The sequence below is a fragment of the Myxocyprinus asiaticus genome, chromosome 25, assembly GCF_019703515.2.
Source record: "Myxocyprinus asiaticus isolate MX2 ecotype Aquarium Trade chromosome 25, UBuf_Myxa_2, whole genome shotgun sequence".
Lineage (NCBI taxonomy): Eukaryota > Metazoa > Chordata > Actinopteri > Cypriniformes > Catostomidae > Myxocyprinus > Myxocyprinus asiaticus.
The window spans coordinates 38,818,469-38,843,391 of NC_059368.1; the positions used below are offsets into that span (position 1 = coordinate 38,818,469).

Consider the following 24,923-nt stretch of genomic DNA (forward strand, 5'->3'; position numbering starts at 1 on the left):
CATATTCACCGCATGAGATTAGAAATGTGTAATAAAACAGGCTGAACTCACTTTTGAAGTAATTTTGTTTATTGAAAATCCTACTGCGTGGCCATCATTATTGTATTAAATTTGAAGTGTCCTGTGAAGGCATTAATTATGCCGTTCGGAGCGCAGTATGTTTGCTCGTCGCAAAACCTGATGACATATAACGTTGCACAAAGCAAATGACGAAAAAAAAAAAACACATGAAATCTGATCTGACAGTTCAGACTGAGACACATTAAGAAAATTCAGATCTTAATCGGATTCCAAACAACCTACGAATGTGGTGTGTATGAGGCTTGTAAAAATTTAATGTGTTTTTGTTCTGTTCAGACAACAAAACCTAAACGGATTTGAGTGACAGCATCCAAAAAATCAGATTTGTTTTCTGCCTGTGTGAACGTACCTATACATCTTTCTGAATATAGACTTAGACTTTGACATTTATTCATTCATTTAAGACCACTGCTGTTGTTTTGTATTACAAGGCAAATCAAATAATTACCCATTTGTAAAATTCTCTCTCTTTTTTATCTTTATTTAAAAAATAAAAAAAATTACATCACTGATCTGGTTCCAGAAATTGGGCAGGGCTTCACAGCATGGATGTTGTCTCTATTTGGTCAGTGATTAAATAATAATTCTTCTATTTTAACTCTTTACTGTGTAGTTAAAATTTTCATGTCTATTAAAGCTCTAAATGTCATTAGAAATTGCTGTTGTGGATTACATTTGTTTGTCAGGTACCAATCCAACAGTCTCATGAGAATTCAGAAGAATAGTGCCAGATGGCAAATTCCTAAGAAGTTGTACAGCTTTGTTTGTACAAAAACGTATGACTTATACACCAACCAATCACATATGCTTCCCTCATCTTCTTCAAAACCCTCACAAAATGGTACACAACATTTTTTATCGACTGCAATCAACAGGTTCAAATTTATGCTTGGGTTTAGGTATGGGTTTTATGAGATCCTGCGAGCTCAAGCAGAGTACCGGCTCGTGATCTGGAGCCTCCTCGGCCAGGAGAGAGAGAGCAAGCGGTGACCCCGGACCACCGCAGCCAACTGCCTCCCCCGGGAAAGATGCTTCCGGACCTTGAGGCTGGGGAAGACCGACTGCCTGTTTGCCTTTTCCCAGCGGCTCCGAGATGCGTGCCGAAAATGGCTGCTGGCGGGGAATCGTGATGTCGGGGCAGTGATCGATCAGGTGGTACTGGAACAGCTGATTCATCGACTGCCGCCGGGGACAGTGGAGTGGGTCCAGTGCCACCACCCGGCGTCACTGGAGGAAGCCGTCCAGCTTGCGGAGGACCACTTGGTGGCATTTCCGAGGGCGGAAGAGCCCTCCTCTCTCTCTCCCTCTCTTCCTACTCCCCCTGTGTCTACCCCCCTCACTCTGCTCACTCCCCAGAGCCCATTCCAGCCCCGCGGTGGCGGGGAGCTCCGCCACCAAGGCCAGTTCCTTGCCTGAGGAGGTGGACACTGCACCTACCTCTACAGTGCCCCGTCGCTCTCCCCCTCAGGTGGAAGTGCCTGCCGAGGCAGGTGCGGGCATGGCATCTGGGCCGGTCTGCTGGGGTTGCGGGGATCCGGGGCACTTCTGGGATCAATGTCCGGTGATGGAGCTGGGGACGGTGGTCCGGATCCCCGACACCCCACAGGCTGCCCCCGACCGAGCCGGAGCGTACCGGATAACGGTAAGTAGCAAGGGGGTTACTCACCAAGCATTGGTGGACACAGGTTGTAATCAAACCACGGTCCACCAATGCTTGGTTCAACGCGAGGCATTGGGCACAGCTAAAACAGTGAGGGTGAGGTGTGTGCATGGGGATATTCACAAATACCCTGTGGTGACCCTGGTGATAAAATTTCGGGAACAAAACATAGAGTTGAGGCCACGGTTAGTTCCCGCCTCACCCATCCGCTGATTTTGGGGACTAATTGGCCTGAATTCGGAAACGTATTAATGGGAATATGAAGTGTGCGATGCTTTGGCGGGGGAGGCGGAGCCAGGTCCGTCTTCGACAGCTCCTCGTCAAGATGACGTGAGGGGGGGAGAGGCTGCCGCCCCTCCCATCCTCCCATCCTTTGGCCCCTTTGACCAAGTGAGAGTAATTGATGGTCAACCACTCCAGCTGAGTGTCGCACTTTCATATCCCTATTTTATGATTATAAATAAGCGGTTGTATAGAGTGATGCAGGACACTCAAACAAAAGAAGATACAACCCAGCTCTTAATACCGCGGAGCTGCCAGGAAATGCTATTCCAGGTGGCTCACTGTAATCCGATGGCGAGACACCTAGTGGAAAGGAAGACACTGAACCGCTTAATAGCCCGGTTTATTGGCCGGGCATTGCCAGCGATGTCCGCTGGTGGTGTGCGGCATGCCGTGAATGTCAGCTGGTGAATCCACCGGCCACCCCAAAAGCGCCATCGTGCCCCCTTCCATTGGTTTGAGGTCCCCTTTGAGAGAATTGGCATGGATCTCGTCGTGCCATTAGAGCGGTCAGCATGCGGACATCGCTTTGTATTAGTCCTAGTGGATTATGCAATGCGATATCCGGAGGCAGTGCCTCTGCGCAGCATCTCAGCACGTAGTATTGCGGAGGCACTCTTCAAGATAATCTCCCGGGTGGGGATTCCGAAAGAAATCCTCACCGACCAGGGCACAACTTTTATGTCATGGGCACTACGCAAGCTTTACGAATGATTGGGCATTAAGGTGATACACACGCCTGGACGGCATGGTGGAATGTTTCAATAAAACCCTTAAGAACATGATTCGTAGGTTCGTGCACGAGGATGCTAGGAATTGGGAAAAATGGCTCGACCCCCTGTTATTTGCAGTACGAGATGTTCCGCAAGCCTCCACCAGGTTTTCACCGTTCGAGCTGCTGTATGGGTGGCGCTCGCGCGGGGTGCTTGATGTCATCAGCGAAGCTTGGGAGGAGGGACCTTCAGATAGCAAGTATGAAATTCAGTACATTCTTGATCTTAGAGCAAAACTCCACATCTTGGGATGACTAACACAGGAGAATTTGCTCCAAGCTCAAGAACGACAAAGCCAACTTTATAACAGGGAGGCTCGGCTGCGGGAATTCGCACCAGTTTTACTAGTATTACTACCCACATCGAGCTCCAAATTACTCGCCAAGTGGCAAGGACCTTTTGAGGTCACGCAACAAGTGGGGTATCTCGATTATGAGGTAAAGCGAACTGATAGAGGGGGCGCACGTCAAATATATCACCTCAACCTCCTGAAATTGTTGAGGAGGCGGTCCCTGTGACAATGGCTATGGTAGTTCCAGAGAGGGCAGAGCTCGGACCTGAGGTGAATATAAAACCCAATCATAACACCCCGGTCACTTGCGGAGACCACCTATCACCATACCAGCTCGCAGGGGTTGCCAAGTTATAAAAAGAATTTACTGACATGTTCTACTCTCTACCAGGCCGTACGAACCTCATCCAACACCACATCGAGACCAAACCGGGAGTGGTGGTACGTAGCCGTCCCTATTGCTTGCCCAAACACAAAAAGAAAATAGTTCAGGAAGAATTGGATACGATGCTTGATATTGGGGTAAAAGAGGAATCCCACAGCGATTGGTCCAGCCCGGTTGTTCTAGTGCCTAAGAGCGATGGGTCTGTACGTTCTGTGTGGATTATAGAAAAGTCAACGCGGTGTTGCCCTGCGGCCGATGCCCCGCGTTGATGAGTTAGGTACTGCTCGATTTTATTCGACACTGGATTTGACAAAGAGTTATTGGCAGATCCCCTTGAAACCAGTCTCCCACGAAAAAACAGCCTTCTCCATGCCATTTGGATTGCACCAATTTGTGACACTTCCATTCGGTTTGTTTTGGGCCCCGGCCACGTTTCATCGTCTCATGGACCGAATCCTCAGACCGCATTCAGCTTATGCCGCTGCCTATCTAGACGATATTATCATTTACAGTAATGATTGGCAGCGGCACATGCAGCATCTAAGGGCGGTCCTGAGATCGCTGCGGCAGGGGGACTCACAGCAAACCCCAAGAAGTGCGCGATTGGGTGGATGGAGGTACAGTATCTGGGGTTCCAATTGGGTCATGGGCAGGTACGTCCCCAAATTGACAAGACTGCAGCGATTGCGACCTGCCCGTGACCCAAGACCAAAAAGGGGGTGAGACAGTTCCCGGGGCTGGCTGGCTATTACAGGAGGTTTGTGCCTAATTATGGTAGCTCAGGGGCAGTGGTAGCTCAGCGGTTAAGGCTCTGGGTTACTGATCAGAAGGTCGGGGGTTCAAGCCCCAGCACCGCCAAAATGCCACTGTTGGGCCCTTGAGCAAGGCCCTTGACCCTATCTGCTCCATGGGTGCTGTATCATGGCTGACCCTGCACTCTGACCCCAGCCTAGCTGGGATATGTGAAAAAGAAGAATTTCACTGTATATGTGCAAATGTATAATGTGATAAATAAAGAAAATTATTATTATTATTATTAATTATTTGGACGTCACCAGCCCGCTGACTGATCTCACTAAAAATGGGGCTCCAGACCCGGTCCAGTGGATGGAGCAGTGCCAACAGGCGTTCACGCAAGTTAAAGCCGCACTTTGCGGGGGCCGCTTTTGCATGCACCTAATTTCTCTCTCCCTTTTCTATTACAGACAGACACTTCAGACAGAGGACTGGGGGCCGTACTCTCGTAGCTGGTCGAGGGGGAGGAGGGAGGGGGTGCCCTGTGCTGTACATCAGCCGCAAGCTCTCCTTGAGGGAGACCAAGTACAGCACTGTGGAGAAGGAGTGTCTGGATATCAAGTGGGTGCAGATCACCCGTTGGTATCTGGCTCTCCAGCCCTTTAAATTCAAGGTGGTCCACAGACAGGGGGCGCAGATGGCTGACGCTGACTTCCTTTCCAGATATTGGGGGGGGGTAGACAGGCCGGATGGCTCCCCGGCCTGAGTCGGGCGGTGGGGATATGTGGCAGCAGGGGCGTGGTCAAGAGCATGACAGAACACAAGCCTGGTGTGTCTGCTGCCAAACTAGAGAGACTGTGTCACTGTGTGGCCGTGAGGCCTGTTTATTATTTGAGTTTGTTTGTGTGCTGTGGCCATGGAGCCTGTGTTATTGTTTAAATAAAAGTACCTGCTGGTGAAGACCTGTGTTCCGGGTCCTCCTTCCTTGAAGAGTCCTTATAGTGTGTTTTGATCTCGGAAGTTTTGCTTTCTTCTGCCGTACACAACAGGGCTTTTTACACTACTATAATTGTCTGGGTAAGGTGTTACACTTTCTTGTTAGGTTTAGGTAGGGGGTTTGTGTTAGGTGTTAAAATGAGGAAAAATATCATGAACATGCTTTCGAAACACGGAAGTTTCTCTTTCATTACTATCATGGTTAGATGTAGGGTCTAAGTAAGGTGTTACTCTTCATTGTTTAAAAAGGAAGAAATAAAAACTTTGGGGACTCCAAGCGGGAAGCGTATGTGATTGGTTGGTGTATAATCTGTATGTATTCATATGAACAAAGTCGTTCGATTTCTCACGAATTCTCGTGAGATCGGGTTGTACCAATCTTTGATAGCCTTGAAATTATGTGAATACAGCTTTAAAGGTACAGTTAAAAAAAGACAATTCTGTCTATGGTGACATGTCTATGGTGGTTATGGCCCTGGTATCTACCATAATTTGCACCAGGGTTGGGTGCAAATAATATCTGCTACTATTTGCACTGGGGTGTAAATAGCATATACCATTATTTGCACCAGGGTGCAAATAGCATCTGCCTTTTTTTCCCCATACAATGAAAATGAATGGTTACTGAAGCTAACATTCTGCTGTACATACTATATTGTGTTTTATCAAAATAAAAAAAAGTAATTGAGTAATTGACAAAATGTAATTTTGTTTGGGTGAACTTTCCCTTTGAGCCCACATGATGTTATAAGTTAGTGGTTACAATAGAAAAAATAAAAACAAATTGTTCAAATGTAAAAAAGACAAACAGAAAATGTTGAGGAAGATCTGGAAGCCTTTAGATGAATAAGAGCAGTTCTATTTTACAGGAAATCATCACAAAATCTTAAGCATTCAAAATAATTTGCAATACACACAGTACGCAAATGTACAAAAACATTTTGACCATCTATAGAAAATAAAACCATAATTTCCTAAGTTAAGGATTGTGTTTCTTATTATTGCATTCAGCTCAAATAATGTCAACAGGGTAAAAAAAAAAAAAAAAGAATATGTAGAAGTAAAAGATTGAGGACTTACTGGCGTTACAGTTTATCCTGCCACAGTCTAGATGGGGAAGAACAAGTGACAGATGAAATCGCGTCCTTCAAGGTAACAGCTGCAGACATCCAACAACAAAAACTCCACCTTCCGGGGACGAGCACATATAGCAGCGGCCATTTTTTGACTAACATTTGTAGCATTCCAGCCAATTTCTTTGATATAAAGATTTCTTTGCCAATTTGATCCAAGTACCTACAGGTGCATCTCAATAAATTAGAATGTCATGGAAAAGTTCATTTATTTCAGTAATTCAACTCAAATTGTGAAACTTGTGTATTAAATAAATTCAATGCACACAGACTGAAGTAGTTTAAGTCTTTGGTTCTTTTAATTGTGATGATTTTGGCTCACATTTAACAAAAACCCACCAATTCACTATCTCAAAAAATTAGAATACATCATAAGACCAATAAAAAAAAAACATTTATAGTGAATTGTTGGTCTTCTGGAAATTATGTTCATTTACTGTATATGTACTCAATACTTGGTAGGGGCTCCTTTTGCTTTAATTACTGCCTCAATTCGGCGTGGCATGGAGGTGATCAGTTTGTGGCACTGCTGAGGTGGTATGGAAGCCCAGGTTTCTTTGACAGTGGCCTTCAGCTCATCTGCATTTTTTGGTCTCTTGTTTCTCATTTTCCTCTTGACAATACCCCATAGATTCTCTATGGGGTTCAGGTCTGGTGAGTTTGCTGGCCAGTCAAGCACACCAACACCATGGTCATTTAACCAACTTTTGGTGCTTTTGGCAGTGTGGGCAGGTGCCAAATCCTGCTGGAAAATGAAATCAGCATCTTTAAAAAGCTGGTCAGCAGAAGGAAGCATGAAGTGCTCCAAAATTTCTTGGTAAACGGGTGCAGTGACTTTGGTTTTCAAAAAACACAATGGACCAACACCAGCAGATGACATTGCACCCCAAATCATCACAGACTGTGGAAACTTAACACTGGACTTCAAGCAACTTGGGCTATGAGCTTCTCCACCCTTCCTCCAGACTCTAGGACCTTGGTTTCCAAATGAAATACAAAACTTGCTCTCATCTGAAAAGAGGACTTTGGACCATTGGGCAACAGTCCAGTTCTTCTTCTCCTTAGCCCAGGTAAGACGCCAGGAGTGGCATAACAAGAGGAATACGACAACTGTAGCCAAATTCCTTGACACATCGGTGTGTGGTGGCTCTTGATGCCTTGACCCCAGTCTCAGTCCATTCCTTGTGAAGTTCACCCAAATTCTTGAATCGATTTTGCTTGACAGTCCTCATAAGGCTGCGGTTCTCTCGGTTGGTTGTGCAACTTTTTCTTCCACACTTTTCCTTCCACTCAACTTTCTGTTAACATGCTTGGATACAGCACTCTGTGAACAGCCAGCTTCTTTGGCAATGAATGTTTGTGGCTTACCCTCCTTGTGAAGGGTGTCAATGATTGTCTTCTGGACAACTGTCAGATCAGCAGTCTTCCCCATGATTGTGTAGCCTAGTGAACCAAACTGAGAGACCTTTTTGAAGGCTCAGGAAACCTTTGCAGGTGTTTTGAGTTGATTAGCTGATTGGCATGTCACCATATTCTAATTTGTTGAGATAGTGAATTGGTGGGTTTTTGTTAAATGTGAGCCAAAATCATCACAATTAAAAGAACCAAAGACTTAAACTACTTCAGTCTGTGTGCATTGAATTTATTTAATACACGAGTTTTATAATTTGAGTTGAATTACTGAAATAAATGAACTTTTCCACGACATTCTAATTTATTGAGATGCACCTGTACATTAAAATGGCTCCAAAAAGTATTTGAACACCTTTGGATACTAATGTATATTGTCAATACATTATTAAACCAAGTGGCATCTGCGCTAAAATAAATAAATAAATAAATAAAATATTTACTTGAAATGAAACTAAAGCAACACAATTCTAAAATATTTTGTCACAGCTTGATTTCACTGGATTCTATCCATTTAAATGTGTTAAGTTTTAAACTTGGGACTAAATTAATACTTTTTGTGGTATTAATGTGGTATTCACTAATGATTAATAAAATAAATTAAGTTGAACCAACATAAGAAAATGTATTAATTAAAACTTAGTAAATTGAGTTTGACGAACCTAATAAAGTTAAGTTAAAACTGTTTGTACATTCATTTGACCTAATCTAACAAAATTGTGTTGGCTCAATGAAACGGACGTATTATAAATGAAAGATATTCAATTTGCGTAAAAAGACTTTCTATAATTCAATTAGGAAGGGTAATGACTTCATTTTTGAGTGTGTAAACAAATGATGCTAGACCTTTTCTGATTACTTTTAAGCAGCGGTTCCAGCTACTTTAACCAACTAAAAAAGCAATTTTTAGTGGACAAAAGTCAGTTTGCCTCAAACAGTCCACACAGCTGTCCTAATCACATACATTTTCCACTCAAATTTGACAAACAGAAACTGTTTAAATATTTCTTTATTTATTTATTTACTTTTAAACAATATAATATTTGATATTTTACCATTTAAAAACTTTTTTTTCCTCTATGTTTGGCTTGAAAAGTGTTTGTGTGATCTTTAAAATAATATTTTGTTCTATAATGCAATGACATCCATACATTTTTTTAAGTGTGGCTTAAGTGTCCAAATACTTATGGGGTATTATTATATACATATATATATATATATTTTATTATTATTAATTATTATTATTTGTATTTTTTTTTAAGAGTAAAAATATATCAGTCATCCGTTTAAAATGGCTGCCTGCTCTAAGCCAAATGGATTCATCAACCTTGGAATTTATTCGTTACTTATTATCCAAACTATTAGCCGAGGTACCAACTGTAAGAATGTTACAGAGGATTGCGGTTTGTTCTAAAACTTGGGTTTGTAAGCAGGATTGTAATCCAGGTTGAAATCCATTTGGCTGGTTTGGTCATGTGCCGTCAACCACAACAGAAAAGTGGGAGCAAACAGTCTCGGTCCAACAAGCACCAGCACCATACAGTGGTCAACACTTTGACAAACTTGTAGCATGTGCCTCATTAAATGCAAACAGATAAAGTTAATCTCGATTAAGACAATAGATCACATTAAACTAGTACAATGAAAGCTGAATATTTTGGTGGTTTTGTATTTATGCTAAATGCATACATTATGTCTTAAATGGCTTAAATGGAAAATGAAATTAATTTGTGATTCTGCAATAGATTTTTTTTGGGCTTTCCTAGTGGCTTAGGGTGCATCTGTGTGAATGTAAGTAGAAATGACAGTGTGTGTGTGTTTGGGTAGGTGGATAAGTGTTGTGGGTGGTGTTTTGGACACCAGCTGCAGGTGGGCTGGGTGCTCTGGTCTCGGGCTGTTTGCTAACAGGGCCGCAGGCTACAGGCCATTGAAGGGGTGAGTACCATCTTTGAACAAGGCACGATAAATGCCGTTAAGAGCGGGAAATGGTAATGGGTACATGTGTTCCCGTTAACATGACCAAAATTGTTATACATAAGATATAAAAATTATTGTTAAAACCATCTTAACATAAGAACAGTGGAATAATTATTGAATAGTGATCTAAAAGAGATCTACATTTAAATTATGGCTGGGTGATATATCAGATATTTACAACAACTGTATCTGATATTATTTTGTTGGTGATTAAAGGTATATTCCAGGTTCAATACAATTTAAGCTCAATCAACAGCATTTGTGGCATGATGTTGATTACCACAAAAAATAATTTCGACTCATCCTTCCTTTTCTTAAAAAAAAAAAAAAAAATCGAGATTACAGAGAGGCACTTACAATGGAAGTATATTTATATATACTGTATGTAGATAAATATTGCCTCGATTTTTACTGAATTTTACTTCTTGTTTTAAATTTAGAATTTACTTGGCAACAATGGCTGTTTGGTTGAAATTATGTTCCACTAATTGAAATTCAAGTGAAACTTTTGAGCAATTTCAGAGCAAATACATATTGTGTAAATACATTTTTTTATCTTTATCGCCCAGCCCTAATATCAATGCTTATTTTGTTTCTTTAAATAATATAAATAATACAGCTATAACTATAGCTTGTTTGAGATATGTTCCTCCTGCATTAGTAAATTAATGAGCATGTCTATGAGTATGACTGGCACAGATGTGACATGTAGATCATGAGGTCAGAGGCTACATGAGCCAGTTGAGAGAGTTTGTCTGTCCACATGAGTTGCAGACAAAGCAAAAGAACAAAAACAAAAAACAAAAACAAACAGGAGCAATCCATGCAGATCAAGAAAACAATAACAGTTTAGTTGTAGTGTTAGAGATGACAACATCCAGTAACTTGCATATGTAATAAATAACGGACGATAGGGACAGTATACGATACCTAAGTTGACGATCAGTTTGACACGGCTGCTGTCCAGCTCTAGTCGCAGTGTGTCTGCAGACTCACGTGATGTGGCAGCCATCAACAGGCCAAATGCACGCTGGGACATAAAGCGAAGAGAGACGTCTTCTGCTTCTGTATGTATGACTGTAGGCATCACCACCTTCATATACATACTGCCGTCGTAGCTCAGGATAGATGCTTCTGTGGAGATAATGCGCACACACATACGTAAAATTAAAAAGCAACCTCGCAAAGTATACTTTCACTGACCTAATCACAGTAAGTCCAGATTTTTCCATCATATCGCTTCTGAAGACTACTGGAGTCATATGGATTACATTTATACTGTATTTATGTCCCTTTTAGACCTTCAAAGTTTTGGTCACCATTCACTTGCACTGAGTGGACCAACAGAGCTGAGATATTCTTTTAAAAATCTTTGTTTGTGTTCATCAGAAGAAAGAAAGTCGTACACATCTGGGATGGCATGAGGGGTGAGTAAATGATAAGACAATTAAAATTTTTGGGTGAACTATTCCTTTAAGTGTGCATTTAAATTGAGCATGTTCCCATCTAAAAGATTTCAAGTGTCCAATGGAAGGTTAAATCCAAAACAAATGCGCAATGGAGGGGTTGGCTTCAGAATCAAAACAAATATTTATACAGTATGTTAAAAGAGAGAAGACTAATTTTTTGCTTAAAGAAAAAAAAAAAACACAAAAACAAACAAACAAACAAAAACAGGCTGAGTAGACAAAATAGATAAAAATGTTATTTTAAATAATTAGTTATGTATTGATTAATTTGTTTAATTGCAATGGACATGACAGGTCTGCCATTCATTTGGAAATTGTTTAAATCACAAAGGAACTATCATTCATTGTTTTTCTGAAGCTTTTGAATCACTTTCCATAAACGTGTATATTGTGATATATATTGTTATCCACCAAAGAACATCGCAATATGGATCGCCCACCCCAATGCACACAAACACATGCCGTCTGCATACATATAGGCTACATTGCCACTCCGAACTTCCTTATAGTGTTGCAATGGTGAAGACATGATATAATTTTATCCATTTATTTTAACATTGCCAACATTTGCTCACAGGCTTGATTGGGTTTCTGCACTATCATTAACATTTCAAATGTAAATGAGGATGTCTGTACAGTATATCAGTCTGATATAAGGACAGTTGATGTTGCACAATCTGCCGAAGCTTTTCCATGAGATCTTACTAGGGTCTTATTGTGCAATCTAACAAGCAACAACCATAAAGGATAGGAAAACAAGTACACTGTACACAAGGATCAATCCGCAGATGTTGTAGCATCCATCTGCTGTCTGATTCATCTGTTCACAGAAGCAGAGAGGTGCTGCTCTCATACATGAGGAACGTTTCTAACAGAGCCTGACATTTCAGCCATGTAACAGCTGAAAATGCTACAACACAGAGCAGAAATGGGATTCTGGTAAAATGGATAAAAAAAAAAAAAAGGCAACCAGCCGTGAAATACCTACCTCGAGTTTTAACAGGCCTTTGGATGAAGCTGACTTTTGATGGAGGTGTCACAGGAGCCATTGATTGAGGTGTCACAGGAGCCAGAAAATAATGTGAATTACCCACATGTACAGCTGTCATATAATATGTGATAGGCCACCATAAACAACATCAGTCAGGCTAGCGGAGCAACAAGGAGAGGAATGTGAAAAAAAAAAAAAAAAAAAATGGGGTTTAGTGGAACTTACAGCTGAAGTGTGTAATTTCTGCACCACTAGTGTCACAAAACAGACTTGTATACATAAAAAAGTTTTCCAACAGGTAACAAAAAATTTCAATGTTATTTAAAAAGATTAAATAAATCCAAGGACATGTTATGCATCAACTACATATGTGTCCTCATACAATCTCCAAAAACAGAAGTTAAAGAGAGCAATCAGCCCCTTTTGCAAGCCTCACTATTATTTCACAAAAATAGCGACCAATTCATCACATGTTTGAATAGTAGCATCCCTGCCAGCACCTTTACACACCTGCTGAGAGTCGAGGGAGCACTTAAGCATTAGTTAAGAGCATATTAACCCCCTGGCAATATAAATACACCATATAATCTAATATTAAATAATAGTAATAAAATATAAAAAAGTAAAAATAAAGTAAAACGCATAATAAATACGGCACCCAAGATGGCTGCCTCATGCGTTTGTGCACAGAGAAGTGGTTCTTGAATCCAATAAAAATATTTTTTTGGAGCAACCACCCACTTGTTATTTTAGTATCGAGTATCGTGTTAATTAACTGTTCTGGAACAGCTTGGGGCAAATATTTTTTTGACATAATGGCAGAAAAGGCACCAGTTTTAAAGTACTCTATGGAATTCCTAAAGAGGCTCAGACAGTCTGCTTCTCCACAAAGCCTTCGGTTGAGAAAGCAAAGATCTTAAGCAATGAAGGGGTTGCACGGATACCAACTAGGATACCAACTAGGAAAAGAGGATGTAAAGGGAGTAAGAACATTTTGCACAAGATTAAGACAGCTGTAGGCAGAAGATTTGACCTCACTATTTAGGAATGAAGACAAATCACAGTCAAGGTAGTGAACAATAGATCATCCAGCCACACTATGTTACCAACTTTCTTAATGTCGAACCCCAGATTTTGTAAATAAGATTGATGAGCTCCAGGCCATTTTGATAAAAAAAAAAAAACACGTGTAAGTGACTGCAATTTCATAAAGTTGTTTTACTCCCCACATGTCTGAAGAATTATTGGGTAATGATGGCTACACCTTGTTTTCCAGATGCTGAACAAATTGTCGTGGCGGAGGTGTTGCACTGTATATCAGAGACTGTGTTCCATCATATCACTTAACTTGTGTTCCAGATAATCTGGAATGTCTGTGGGTGAAAGTGAGACCCCTGAGACTCCCACGGCACATATCTGCTATTGCTGTGTGTGTGGTGTATTCACCACCTCAATCACAACACCAGGATGAACTCATTGAACATCTAACAGCCACATCTGACCTGCTTCGCTCTAAGCACCCAGACATTAGACTTGTAATTCTTGGAGACTTCAACCACCTCAGAGTCCATGACATCTGCCTAGATAACAAAATCTGTCAGGTGGTTCAGAACAACACCAAAGGTGAAGCCATTCTTGACATGATTATCACTAATATAAAATCAGTGTATCTGAAACCAAAGATTCTCCCTCCCGTTAGCTCAAGTGATCATAACTGTGTCATTTGGAGCCCTAAAGTAAAATTAAGACCTTTTGAGTGCACTAAACAGGTAGTACGACCTATAAGGTAGCCTGGCTTGAGTGAGTTTGGCAGGTGGATTATCACTCATCCATGGCAGGAGGTGAATGAAGCAACCAGCACCAATACTATCCTGCCTAAAATTGATATACATTTCCCTATGAAGACAGTAAAAATCTATCCTTCAGACAAACCATGGATCACCTCCAAGATCAAGCACTTAATCCACCAGAGACAAAAAACATTTAAGACTTGAAAATCAAGTGCTCTGGTGAAGTTTTACAGACACAAGGTCCAAAAGGAAATACATAAGTGGAATGCATGGCAAAAGTGAATTCTAGAGCTTGGCACAACAGAATTAAATCGATGTGCAAAACTGTGAAAAAGGCATACCAAATTAATTTCCCTGGAATTAATTCCCAGGACTTTGTGACAATTGCTAATGCAATCAACACAAAGGTTGTCAAAGTGTCCCAGTCGCTTCCGCCTTTTGAACGTTCAGTTTTACCTCCTTTTTTTTACCATTCCTCCCACTGCCAACTATTCCAGTGTGGAATGTGTATAGCAGATTGTTTTCCATTAATTGCTACAAATCCCCTGGCCCAGACATGATTCCCCCAAGAATATTGAAGGAGTTTGCATGTGAGATCAGTATCCCTCTTTGTGATGTCATCAATAGTTCGTTTGATGAAGGGGTCATTCCTAGACAATGAAAAGAGGCTACTGTTGTCCCCATACCAAAATCTTCCCCTCCAAACATTGACGAATTGAGACCGATCTCATTAATAGCTCAGCTCGCGAGAATTTGCAAACAGTCTGCTGCACAATGGATTCTGAATGACATCACGCCAAATCTAGATTCTATGTAGTTTGGCAGCCGACAGAACTGTTCCACAACACACAATTTAGTTAGTTTGATGGATTTTGTGTATAAGGCTTGTGATGTTTTGGGCTCAGTGTGCACACACTTACGACAGATTTTACCAAGGCCTTTGATGATGTAGATCACACAGTTGCAGTACAGTGCCCCTCGATCTTGGAGTGAGACCGGGCCTCATTCCATGGATCTGCAGCTTCATGACCGACAATCATGCCATGGTCCAAATCATTGAGATCACATTTTTCCCCATTCTGATGGTTGATGTGAACATTAACTGAAGCTCCTGTCTGCCTGATTTGATGCATTGCACTGCTGCCACACAATTGGCTGATTAGATAATCACATGGATGATTGTTAGTGCCAGATGGGCTGGCTTGAGTATTTCTGTAACTCCTGATCTCCTGGGATTTTCACACACGACAGTCTCTAGAATGGTACTCTGAATGGTGCCAAAAACAAAAACAAAAACATCCAGTGAGCAGCAGTTCTGTGGACGGAAATGCCTTGATGAGAGGGGTCAATGGAGAATGGCCAGACTGGTTCAAACTGACAAAGTCTACGGTAACTCAAATAACTGCTCTGTACAGTTGTGGCGAGAAGAATATCATCTCAGAATGCTATTCTGTGATGCGGGTTGGCGCTGTTTTGGCAGCACGAGGGCGACCTACACAATATTAGGCAGGTGGTTATAATGTTGTGGCTAATCTGTGTAAATAATATATATATATATATATAGTATATGTATATATATATATATATATATATATATATATATATATATATATATATATATATATATATATATATATATATAAAACTATAAAAATGTAAACATTATAAAAAATATTTTATTTATATTAAAAGTGAAATAGAAAACAAAATAATATAAGTATCGCAAAAATTAAACAAATTAACTGACATGAAAAAAAATTACTGCTTTTTTAAAGTAAAGTAAGATATACTTAATATAAATGCAAGATATATTTTGAGTGGTTCTTCCTTTCTCCTCAAGTTCAGCAAACAACTCTTCAAGAATCAATTTTCACTGTTTAGGGTATTTGAGCTGTTATATATACTGTAAGTTGGTCTTTAAATATATATATAAAAAAAAAGTCCTTGATGGTACAGGTTCGGTTGTTATAGGTCCTTCAGATCAGCATACTGTAATATTCTAGTTATTATCCATTAACAGAGGAAAAGTAAACCAGAGCATAGCTGGTTTTCCAAAGAACCATAATACTGTTTTCAAGTCATGTCAGAATGAATGTACAGTATTTCTGTCATCACAATATCCGAATTACCATTGGGAATCTTTGGATTTAAAAAAATATATATATTTTTTTTTAGCTCCAACAAGGCCACAGGCTTTTGTTACATAATAACTTCCCATTATGCTCAATGGCAGGACACAATTGCTAAAATACACAATTAAAGTGGCTGTTGCACACCTTATACACATCCTTCGCACTTCATTCTATTGCTGCAACGCTAAAAAGCCTGATGTCATTGTCCGTAAGTGAAAAAGAGAAATATTAAATATAAAATTGCAGAAATTGTCCATTTCATTCCAACCAAAATCACTTGTATACAAATGTCGCAATTAGGACCCACTAACATAGAACTGAAAGTAGAAACTTCCCATGAGGACATGACAAGGTGTGATTTAAAAAGTCATAGTTTTATGACATGAGGTTGATTTTTAAACTTATGCACCCTTTCAGACAGTCTCTAAGCTGTTACTATAATGGAAGACCAGATATAGTTACCGTCATGGTATTACAGTATAGTTTAAAGAGCAGTTGAACTTTCCTTTTTGCCTGATAGTTCTCTCTTTCTCCCTCGCTCTCTAAGTGGTTAACTGCGGGTAGAAAAGGCTTGTGTAACGCTACAAAAGAGGCTGTCAGTGGCTGACATTTTCTGCATGTAATCCAGGTCATGTCCGAAGCATTACAGAAGCCAAATAGCACACTACAGTACACTCACTATCCATCCATATATCTTCAGGCCAGAGGGAGTTAGTGCTCAATCACAGAGCCTGATTCTTTCACCTGAGCGATACTCTAATGTCTCAAGCTACATCTGTTCTTTTATTAGCAAACACATCATTCACACAACAATGAAATCACATGCTCTGCCTTTCTCCAAGAGTTTTTTTAAATTTTAAAATACATAGACACTGAATTCGAGAAAAAAAGTTAAATGACTTATAGGGCACCTCAACCTACACTGAAGGGGGTCGCACACCAGACGTGTCTGGCGGACGACATGGCGTGTTCTAAAATTCTAAACAACTGTTTTCAATGAAGGTACGCACACCACCACGGCCACGACTACAGCTACGACTCTGGAGGCTGCTCAAATCTCTGCTCAGCCATGGAGCACAACTCACATATTTTCGATTAAATTCAACCCAAATCATTATCAAAGAACATAGATTATTTACTTTAGCGTTCTTCATTCTTGAAGAAGGGAAAAACCTTGGTAACTTTTGTGTGTACTGTCTGCAACCTGAACCGCATCAACGTGCCCCTTATTTGATACCTATGCCGTGTCCTAGCCATGACGCGGCGTGGCGTTTCTCGTTCGGTGTGTGACCACCTTAAGACAAATGACTGTGCTCTTAAAATGTCAACCCTATTTCCAAAATACAGGGCCGCTCCTGTTTAATGCCCAGTAGAGGGCAGTAAAAGACAGTCCAGAGACAACACTAGAAGACAGAGAGAGAGAGAGAGATTGAGAGGAGATATAAGTGAGGGAGATTGTCCGCATATGTGTGTGTGTGTATGTATGTGTGACAGAAACAAGGTCTGTTACCACAATCCTGCCACACACATCATGCTCTCTCTCTCTCTCTCTCTTCTTTCTCCCTGTCTCTGTCTTTACATTCAGCTCTAGAGTGTTGTCAATTTCCCACATGACTGCATACTGAAAGCCACATTTCCTTGGCCATGAGGGGGAACATGTGTGTGTGTGTGTGTGTGTGTGTGTGTGTGCGTGTATCATGTTTTACAATTCCCTACTAAAATAGTAAAACTTGAAAAACCCACCTTAAAGCGCTCCTGCCCTAAACTTGTTTGCTGGTCTTAGTTGGTCTCTCAGCCTGATCAAGCTGATTTAATAAGATGGTTTTAAGGGGGTTTTGGGCACTTGTCGGCTGGTCAAACTAGGAGACCAGCTAGCCTACCAGCTAAACCAGCTGAACACCAGCTTGTCCAGATTGCGAGACCAGCTTAAAGGGATAGTTCACCCACAAATGAAAATTATCTCATCTTTCACTTACCCTCATGCCATCCCAGATGTGTATGACTTTCTTTCTTCTGCAGAACATGAATGAAGATTTTTAGAATAATATCTCAGCTCAGTAGGTCAATACAATGCAAGTGAATGGTGACCAGATCTTTGAAATTTTAAAAAGCACATAAAGGCAGCATATAAGTAATCCATAAGATTTAATCCATGTCTTCAGAAGTGATATGACAGGTGTAGGGTGAGAAACAGATCAATATTTAAGTCCTTTTTTACTATAAATCTCCACATTTGACCAGCCCTGTCCAGTAGGTGGCTGAATGTGGAAGTGAATGTGAAAGTGAAGATTTACAGTAAGAATGGACTTCAATATTGCTAAGTTTCTCCCCTACACCTATCATTTCACTTCTAAAGACATGGATAAAACCACAGGACTCATATAGATTATTATCCTGCCTTTATGTGCTTTTAGGAGATTCAAAGGTTTGGTCACCATTCACTTGCATTGAATGAGATATTCTTCTAAAAATCTTAATTGTGTCCTGCATAAGAAAGAAAGTTATACATATCTGGGATGGCATGAGGGTGAGTAAATGATGAGAGAATTTTCATTTTTGAGTGAACTTTTTATTTTATTTTTGGCAGCAGCAGCAGTTTATACAAATATACAATATATAGTTTAAAAACATGTCAAAAAATGTCACAAGCCAGATTCAGACTTATACACATAAGTTCCACTGCACAATGCATTATGCAAACAAATAATCCATTATAGTAATTACCTTTATGTGTGTTTCTTCAACTTCTTGCTCTTTCATGTCCCAGGGTTTGATTTTTAATAAAATGAACAGATTTACTTATTATTACTTATTATATGTGTAAAACTATGATAATCTAAACAAAGAGTGAAATACGCATAAACGATTTCAATATTTATTGTTCGAAAATGATTTCTATATATATTTTGTTTCAATAATTACAACTGTTCCACAGTTGTGCAATCATTTCCACCACACACAACAATTCTGACCCCTTAAAGTTTTTTTTTTTTTTTTTTTTTTTTTTAAAGCCTTCTCTGCTGGCTTTATATGCGTAATAAATAATAAAAAAAAAAAATCATTCTCATTCACCTATTTTCAATCACTTTCCACTCCTAATTCATCTACAAACGGATAGCAAAATTTATTTCAAGTTTATCCAATCAGAATTTATTCCTTGTTGCTTACAAGCGAAGTGTTACAGCTGTTTCACAAATTGCATGCCCGAAGCAGAGTTTGTTAGCCGAAGCAGCGCGAAAGTCTGAGCGCCATCCCGTGAAGCCTTCAGAATTTCCACTGAATCCCTCAACGGTGCAAATGAATGGGCATCTAATGTCAGACTGTCAGATTAATCAGCCAAACAGACTGATTTATTTGTTCTTGGTGGGAGTATTCTTTTAGATAGGTCCCAGTCAAGGCCTTCTAGCTGGCCTTGAGCAACACAATCACACATAAAGTAATGTCCATAATTGAAAGCGAAGCACGAGAGGTGAGATCAAGACAGAGATGGCTGTCATCACTCACTGCCGTTATCGCCATTGAGAAAGAGATCCGTATGGATTTAAAAACCCAAGATTTTCTGCATGACCGTGTGATCGCTTAATTTATTAAACAGGAAAGGAGGGCTGATTTTGCCTTTGATTTTGATTAAATTGGTAAGTGCGTTTTGCATTATAACAACATCAAGAGTTTTCAAAGTGTAAATTAGGATGTCTTGAGCATTCAGTGAAATTTGTTGCAAGCAGCATTTAAATCGCAAATATTATCAGATAGCTCTTTATTTAATAATTTATTTCACAAAACAATCATGCTGCAGTTAAGTATAGGCTACCTTTGGCATTCAGTGTCGTTTCAAGTTTTGGCTTTCGTTTGTGGATGAGTTTTTAAAATGTCAATTGGTATTATTAGTTGGCTGCGATGTAATGTATGATGTCCATAAGGTGTCTTAATCATTGAGAAACTATGTTGTCTTAATAGTATGAATCGCACTGAAGGCCTAGACTTAAAATGCACGCCACCACTGTATAAAAGTGTCTGTGAAGAGCATCCATGAGATGAAATATCAAGTGAAAACAAAAAAAAATCAAGGCAAGGCAAATATCTCTAGTGAGCAGAATATGTTTTATTGGTCATCATTTCCAATCAAGCTGTAATTTCACCAAATTCTTCTCTCCTTTTCTCTCCAATTTAGTATGCCTAATTCCCAATGTGCTCTAAGTCCTCATGGTGGCATAGTGATTCGGTTGCCTCCACATCTGAGACCATCAATTATCTTATCATTGGCTTGTCGAGCACGTTACCGCGGAGACATAGCGCGTGTGGAGGCTTCACGCTATTATCCGCGGCATCCACGCACAACTCACCACGCGCCCCACCGAGAGCGAGAACCACACATTATAGTGACCACGAGGAGGTTACCCCATGTGACTCTACCCTCCCTAGCAACCGGGCCAATTTGGTTGCTTAGGAGACCTGGCTGGAGTCACTCAGCACACCTTGGATTCGAACTCACGACTCCAGGGTTGGTAGTCAGCGTCTTTACTCCCTGAGCTACCCAGGCCCCCATCCATTTTTTTATTTTTTATTCAAAACATTAAAAATGTCAATTCCATCACTGTCATTTTCACCACACCATTTACAATAAAGGATTTGATAATGTGCTGGAAATGACACTCTGGTGGGAACTTTCAAGGAAAAAAACAGAAGAAGACATAAATGACAAATCTCCTGGCATGCATATAAATACACTGTTAAACATTGTTAATAGACTAATTTAAAACAATTGTGTGAGTGTGAAAAATGTTTAACAAGGCTTTACTTTCTAGAAGTCCACAGTGCAAAAGTGCCTGAAGTTGAAGAAACACATATACAGGATACAGTATAGAAACAATAGAAATCTATAGTAAGATATTTGGCAAACCATGTAAATGTGTGTGTGCATGACGTATTAGCAATCCCTGATGACCTCCTCTCAATTTTTAAGCCAGTCGAGATATACGGAAACAAATCGTTTTCTTCATCCTCCTCTTCCTCTCAATGCAGTGAGCTAGTGTCACAGCGTGTGTTTACATAAGACTCCAATTGTTTAATTACACAAGGATCATAGAATTATGCTTTAACGTCCACTTCCCGTAAACATCAAACATTTAACGCAAAGCTAGGATCTCTCAGTCTCATTCACGCACATCTACGCAACAAACACCCTCTGGCAATATCTGCTAGTTTCAATCTCTCTCTCTCTCTCTCTCTCTTAAACACACACACACTGGCTGGAACCGGTTACTATCAGTGTGCAACAGCTAAATCTCTGACAATCCCAGTTTCCTCCACAGAAACACAAGGCTGGTTCTTTTGCTGTAGCTCGATCTTTCCTTGTCTCGCAACTTGCAAAAAGTGTTCAGACAGAGATGTGTTCATAGCGTCTCTGATTTAAACTTTAGAAGCAAAAATGGTGTAAGAGTTTGTATGTTCCATTCATTTCAAACTGTCCACTTCAATGAATAATGATAATAGATGATAGAACAGATTCATGTTTGGTCCCACTTTATATTAGGGGTTTTAATTACTATGTGCTTGAACATTTGATAAAATTTACTTATGTACTGTACATACATGTTGTTGCATTGCACTTAAAATTAAATTATCTGCATTTGATTACATTTGTAGTTACACTGTTAACCCTAAACCTAACCTAAACCCAACCCTTACCCTAAAACTGAACTCTAACCCCTAATCCAACCCCTACTCCTAAACCTACTCATACCTCAACCTCAGTAGCAGCAAATGTGAGTCTTATGAGACTTTGTATTGTATTTGTTTTAATGCACATAGCACATAGTATTTAAAGACACCTAATATAAAGAGTGACCAAATGTTTTAGTACAATGCATGTTGGTAAATATTGTTGTTCATTACCATGGGACTCATTACCATTTTTGCATGTAATATTTCAGCACAACAACCTACGTCTTATTCACAAACCAGCTGCAACCCAGTTTAACCAAATGCAATCAGCGCAAACATGTTTTCTTTCTATGTAAATTATGCTCATTATAGATTGTGTTCTATTCACAGAACTATATGCTATTTGCCTGGCATATTTTTCCATACCATTGTCAAAAAACCATGTCAGCCATTTCAAAATGTAAAAAAAATACGTTTTAATACAAATACCACATTAATGTCTTTAGAACAGTGTCAAGACTTAACACTCTTATTCAGTAATTTGTTTTTTATCATACCACAACTAAATAATTTTCATGACATTTGGTTCTGTTAATGATTCTGGAATGTACAAATATCGCCACAAATGTAAACAAAAAGTAGGTATAAAATAAGAAATACTTGCATCACAGTCACCTTAAAGGAATTTTCCAGGTTTAACAAGTTAGGCTCAATCTACAGCATTTGTGGCAGAATGTTACCAGTAAAATTATATTGACTCGTCCCTCGTTTATATATACAAAAATAAAATAAATAAATAATGGTTACAGAAAAGTACTTACAAAAGAAGTGAATGAGGACAATCCATAAACATTAAAGGGATAGTTCACCAAAAAAGTAAATTCAGTCAATGTTTACTCACCCCTGTGTTGTTATAACACAGACTGCACAAGAGCAACAGTTCACGCAGCCTCCTCACGTCATGGGACGTTGAAGCAAAAACTCATTTTGTTGATCTAAAAACAGGTCCGCTACAGTGATAGTGACAACAGAACACAACACAGCTGCACACAAGCCAGAGAGCAGAACTTACTAAACACGTAAAAAAAAAAAAAAAAAAGATGCATTTCTATGCACAGCCTTATGTGTTTGACCGTAGTCCTCAATCAAACAGAGAGATAGTGGAGGCGGGAATGTCTACCACCTCTTCTCTATTCTGAACCGGTGAGTATTTGTGACAGACTTCCTGTTGAAGAGAGTGAGACCTCAGTGAAAACATGTGGTATATGCTGAGATGCTGGCTTCAATATACTGTTACCCAGCACGCCGCCACAAATAGACACCAAGCGATCAACGGAATGTACCGTCGCTCGTCACGATGGGTCAGAACAAAAACTCTGATTAACATAGAAAAGATACCTTTTATCACGTGACGTTTTTCAGTCAGGTTCTGAATTATACTTTTGCATACTTTTGAGGCTTGAAGAGGTGGTCACCATAAACTGCCATTGTATGACATCACTGAGCACAATTTTCATTTTTTTCTTTTTTTTTTTCACAATTTCTCCCTTTATGTTAAGAAAAAGAAAGAAATTCATATGGGGTTATAACAACACAGGGGTGAGTAAACAACGACTGAATTTTCATTTTGGGGTGAACTATCCCTTTAAAATACACTCTGTATCTAAAGTATAGCCACAATACATAAACGTTATACATGTTAGCATGATTTTACTGCTAAAAAATTGCTTATTGATCTTATCCACATTACGTCCAGACAATGTAACGTTGATAAACCTGTAATCTAGTAAACACCATAACGCTAATCCCTAATTTTTATCACACTAAAGTCATGCTAACACATATTATGTTAACATCCTGTGGCTATACTTTTGAAACTGTGTATTGAAATGTTTATGGCCTGGCCCCAATCACTTCCATTGTAAGTGCCTTACTTACTAAAAAACGAGGTGCTAGTCAAAGTACCGTTCTGTAGCAATCAACATCATGCCACAAAAACTGTCGACTGAGCTTAACTTTTATTGAACCCGGAGCATTTCTTTAAACTTTGCCGTTGTCATGACATTCAGCATGCTCTTTTTCTTTTCTCTTCTTTTTTTTTGTTTTGCTTGTACATTGTGAATGAAAATCAACTTTCAAGAGTGTGATTTATTGTTTCCTGCAATTCAAAAGTGTAAATGCACCTTCTGCACCACAATGGAAAGACGCCTTAACACTTTCTTTTCGCAAATGTGCTGCAGTGCACATAATATGCCTCACAAACAAATTGTACAAGTTGCTGTGTGACCTGAAATAATGACATCATTTTTTTCACAAGACTACTGTGAGAATACATTAAGAATTGTTTTCAAACATTGTTCTTTCTTCCTTCCTAGAAAGACGTATCAGAATCATTCATGGAATCAGCAACCAGCATCATTAAATACCCTGAACTTCTCATCTATACTCAGCACAAACAGTACAGCACATCTGAGTTTATATTATTGTTTTAGAACAAAGGAATAGTTCATTCAAAAAATAAGAATAATTTACTCTCCCTCATGTCATTACAAACCCGTATGATGTTCTTTCTTCCGTTGAACAAAAAGGGAGCCGTTTTGAAAAATGTCAATGCTGCTCTTAACGATTTCAAGATGTGTTGCACCAGATCTGAAATAACCAAGTTTAATCATCCAATCGTCTTTGACATGAATATGTTTCGAAAAGCCATTTGTGAATGTATGGAATTAGAGGTCTTCACAGGTCCAAAACGAACCCAAAGAGACCTGGAAATGTACTACCCGAACTGGACCCTTCTATTATTTGAAAGCTTGGACACGTACAAATGCAGAACCAAGAAATGCCAGACTCGGACCCGATCCGGACCCGTCTATTATTTGAACGCTGGGACCCGGACCCGGTCGGGAGACACAGACTCGATCAACACCGATTTCACAGCGGATTGCTATTAACAAGTTAATTTAAAAGTTGTGATAACAAAACTTTGTGTCTTACCTAATGTAACGTTAGTAGCCTTCTCCCATGTGCCTGACCGTGATGCATATAATCCATCCTCCTTGCCAAGAATGTTGGTCAAATACATCCATGTTTTCTGTGATTCCTCTCTTGCTGATTGAAACAGCATAGCTAATCCACTCATTATTTCAGCTTCAA

At 39.7% G+C, this 24,923-nt stretch overlaps 1 protein-coding gene across 1 annotated transcript in view; it reads right to left on the reverse strand.

Annotated features, from left to right (window-relative positions):
- LOC127415771 (neurexin-3b-like) overlaps positions 1–24,923 on the reverse strand; it is a 558,207-nt gene that overhangs the window by 306,446 nt on the left and 226,838 nt on the right. The window contains exons 9-10 of the mRNA XM_051654668.1: positions 10,655–10,858; positions 6,285–6,311 (exon numbers count right to left, since the gene is read on the reverse strand). Coding sequence (XP_051510628.1) covers positions 6,285–6,311; positions 10,655–10,858 — 231 coding nt within the window. The remainder of the gene's footprint in view (positions 1–6,284; positions 6,312–10,654; positions 10,859–24,923) is intronic.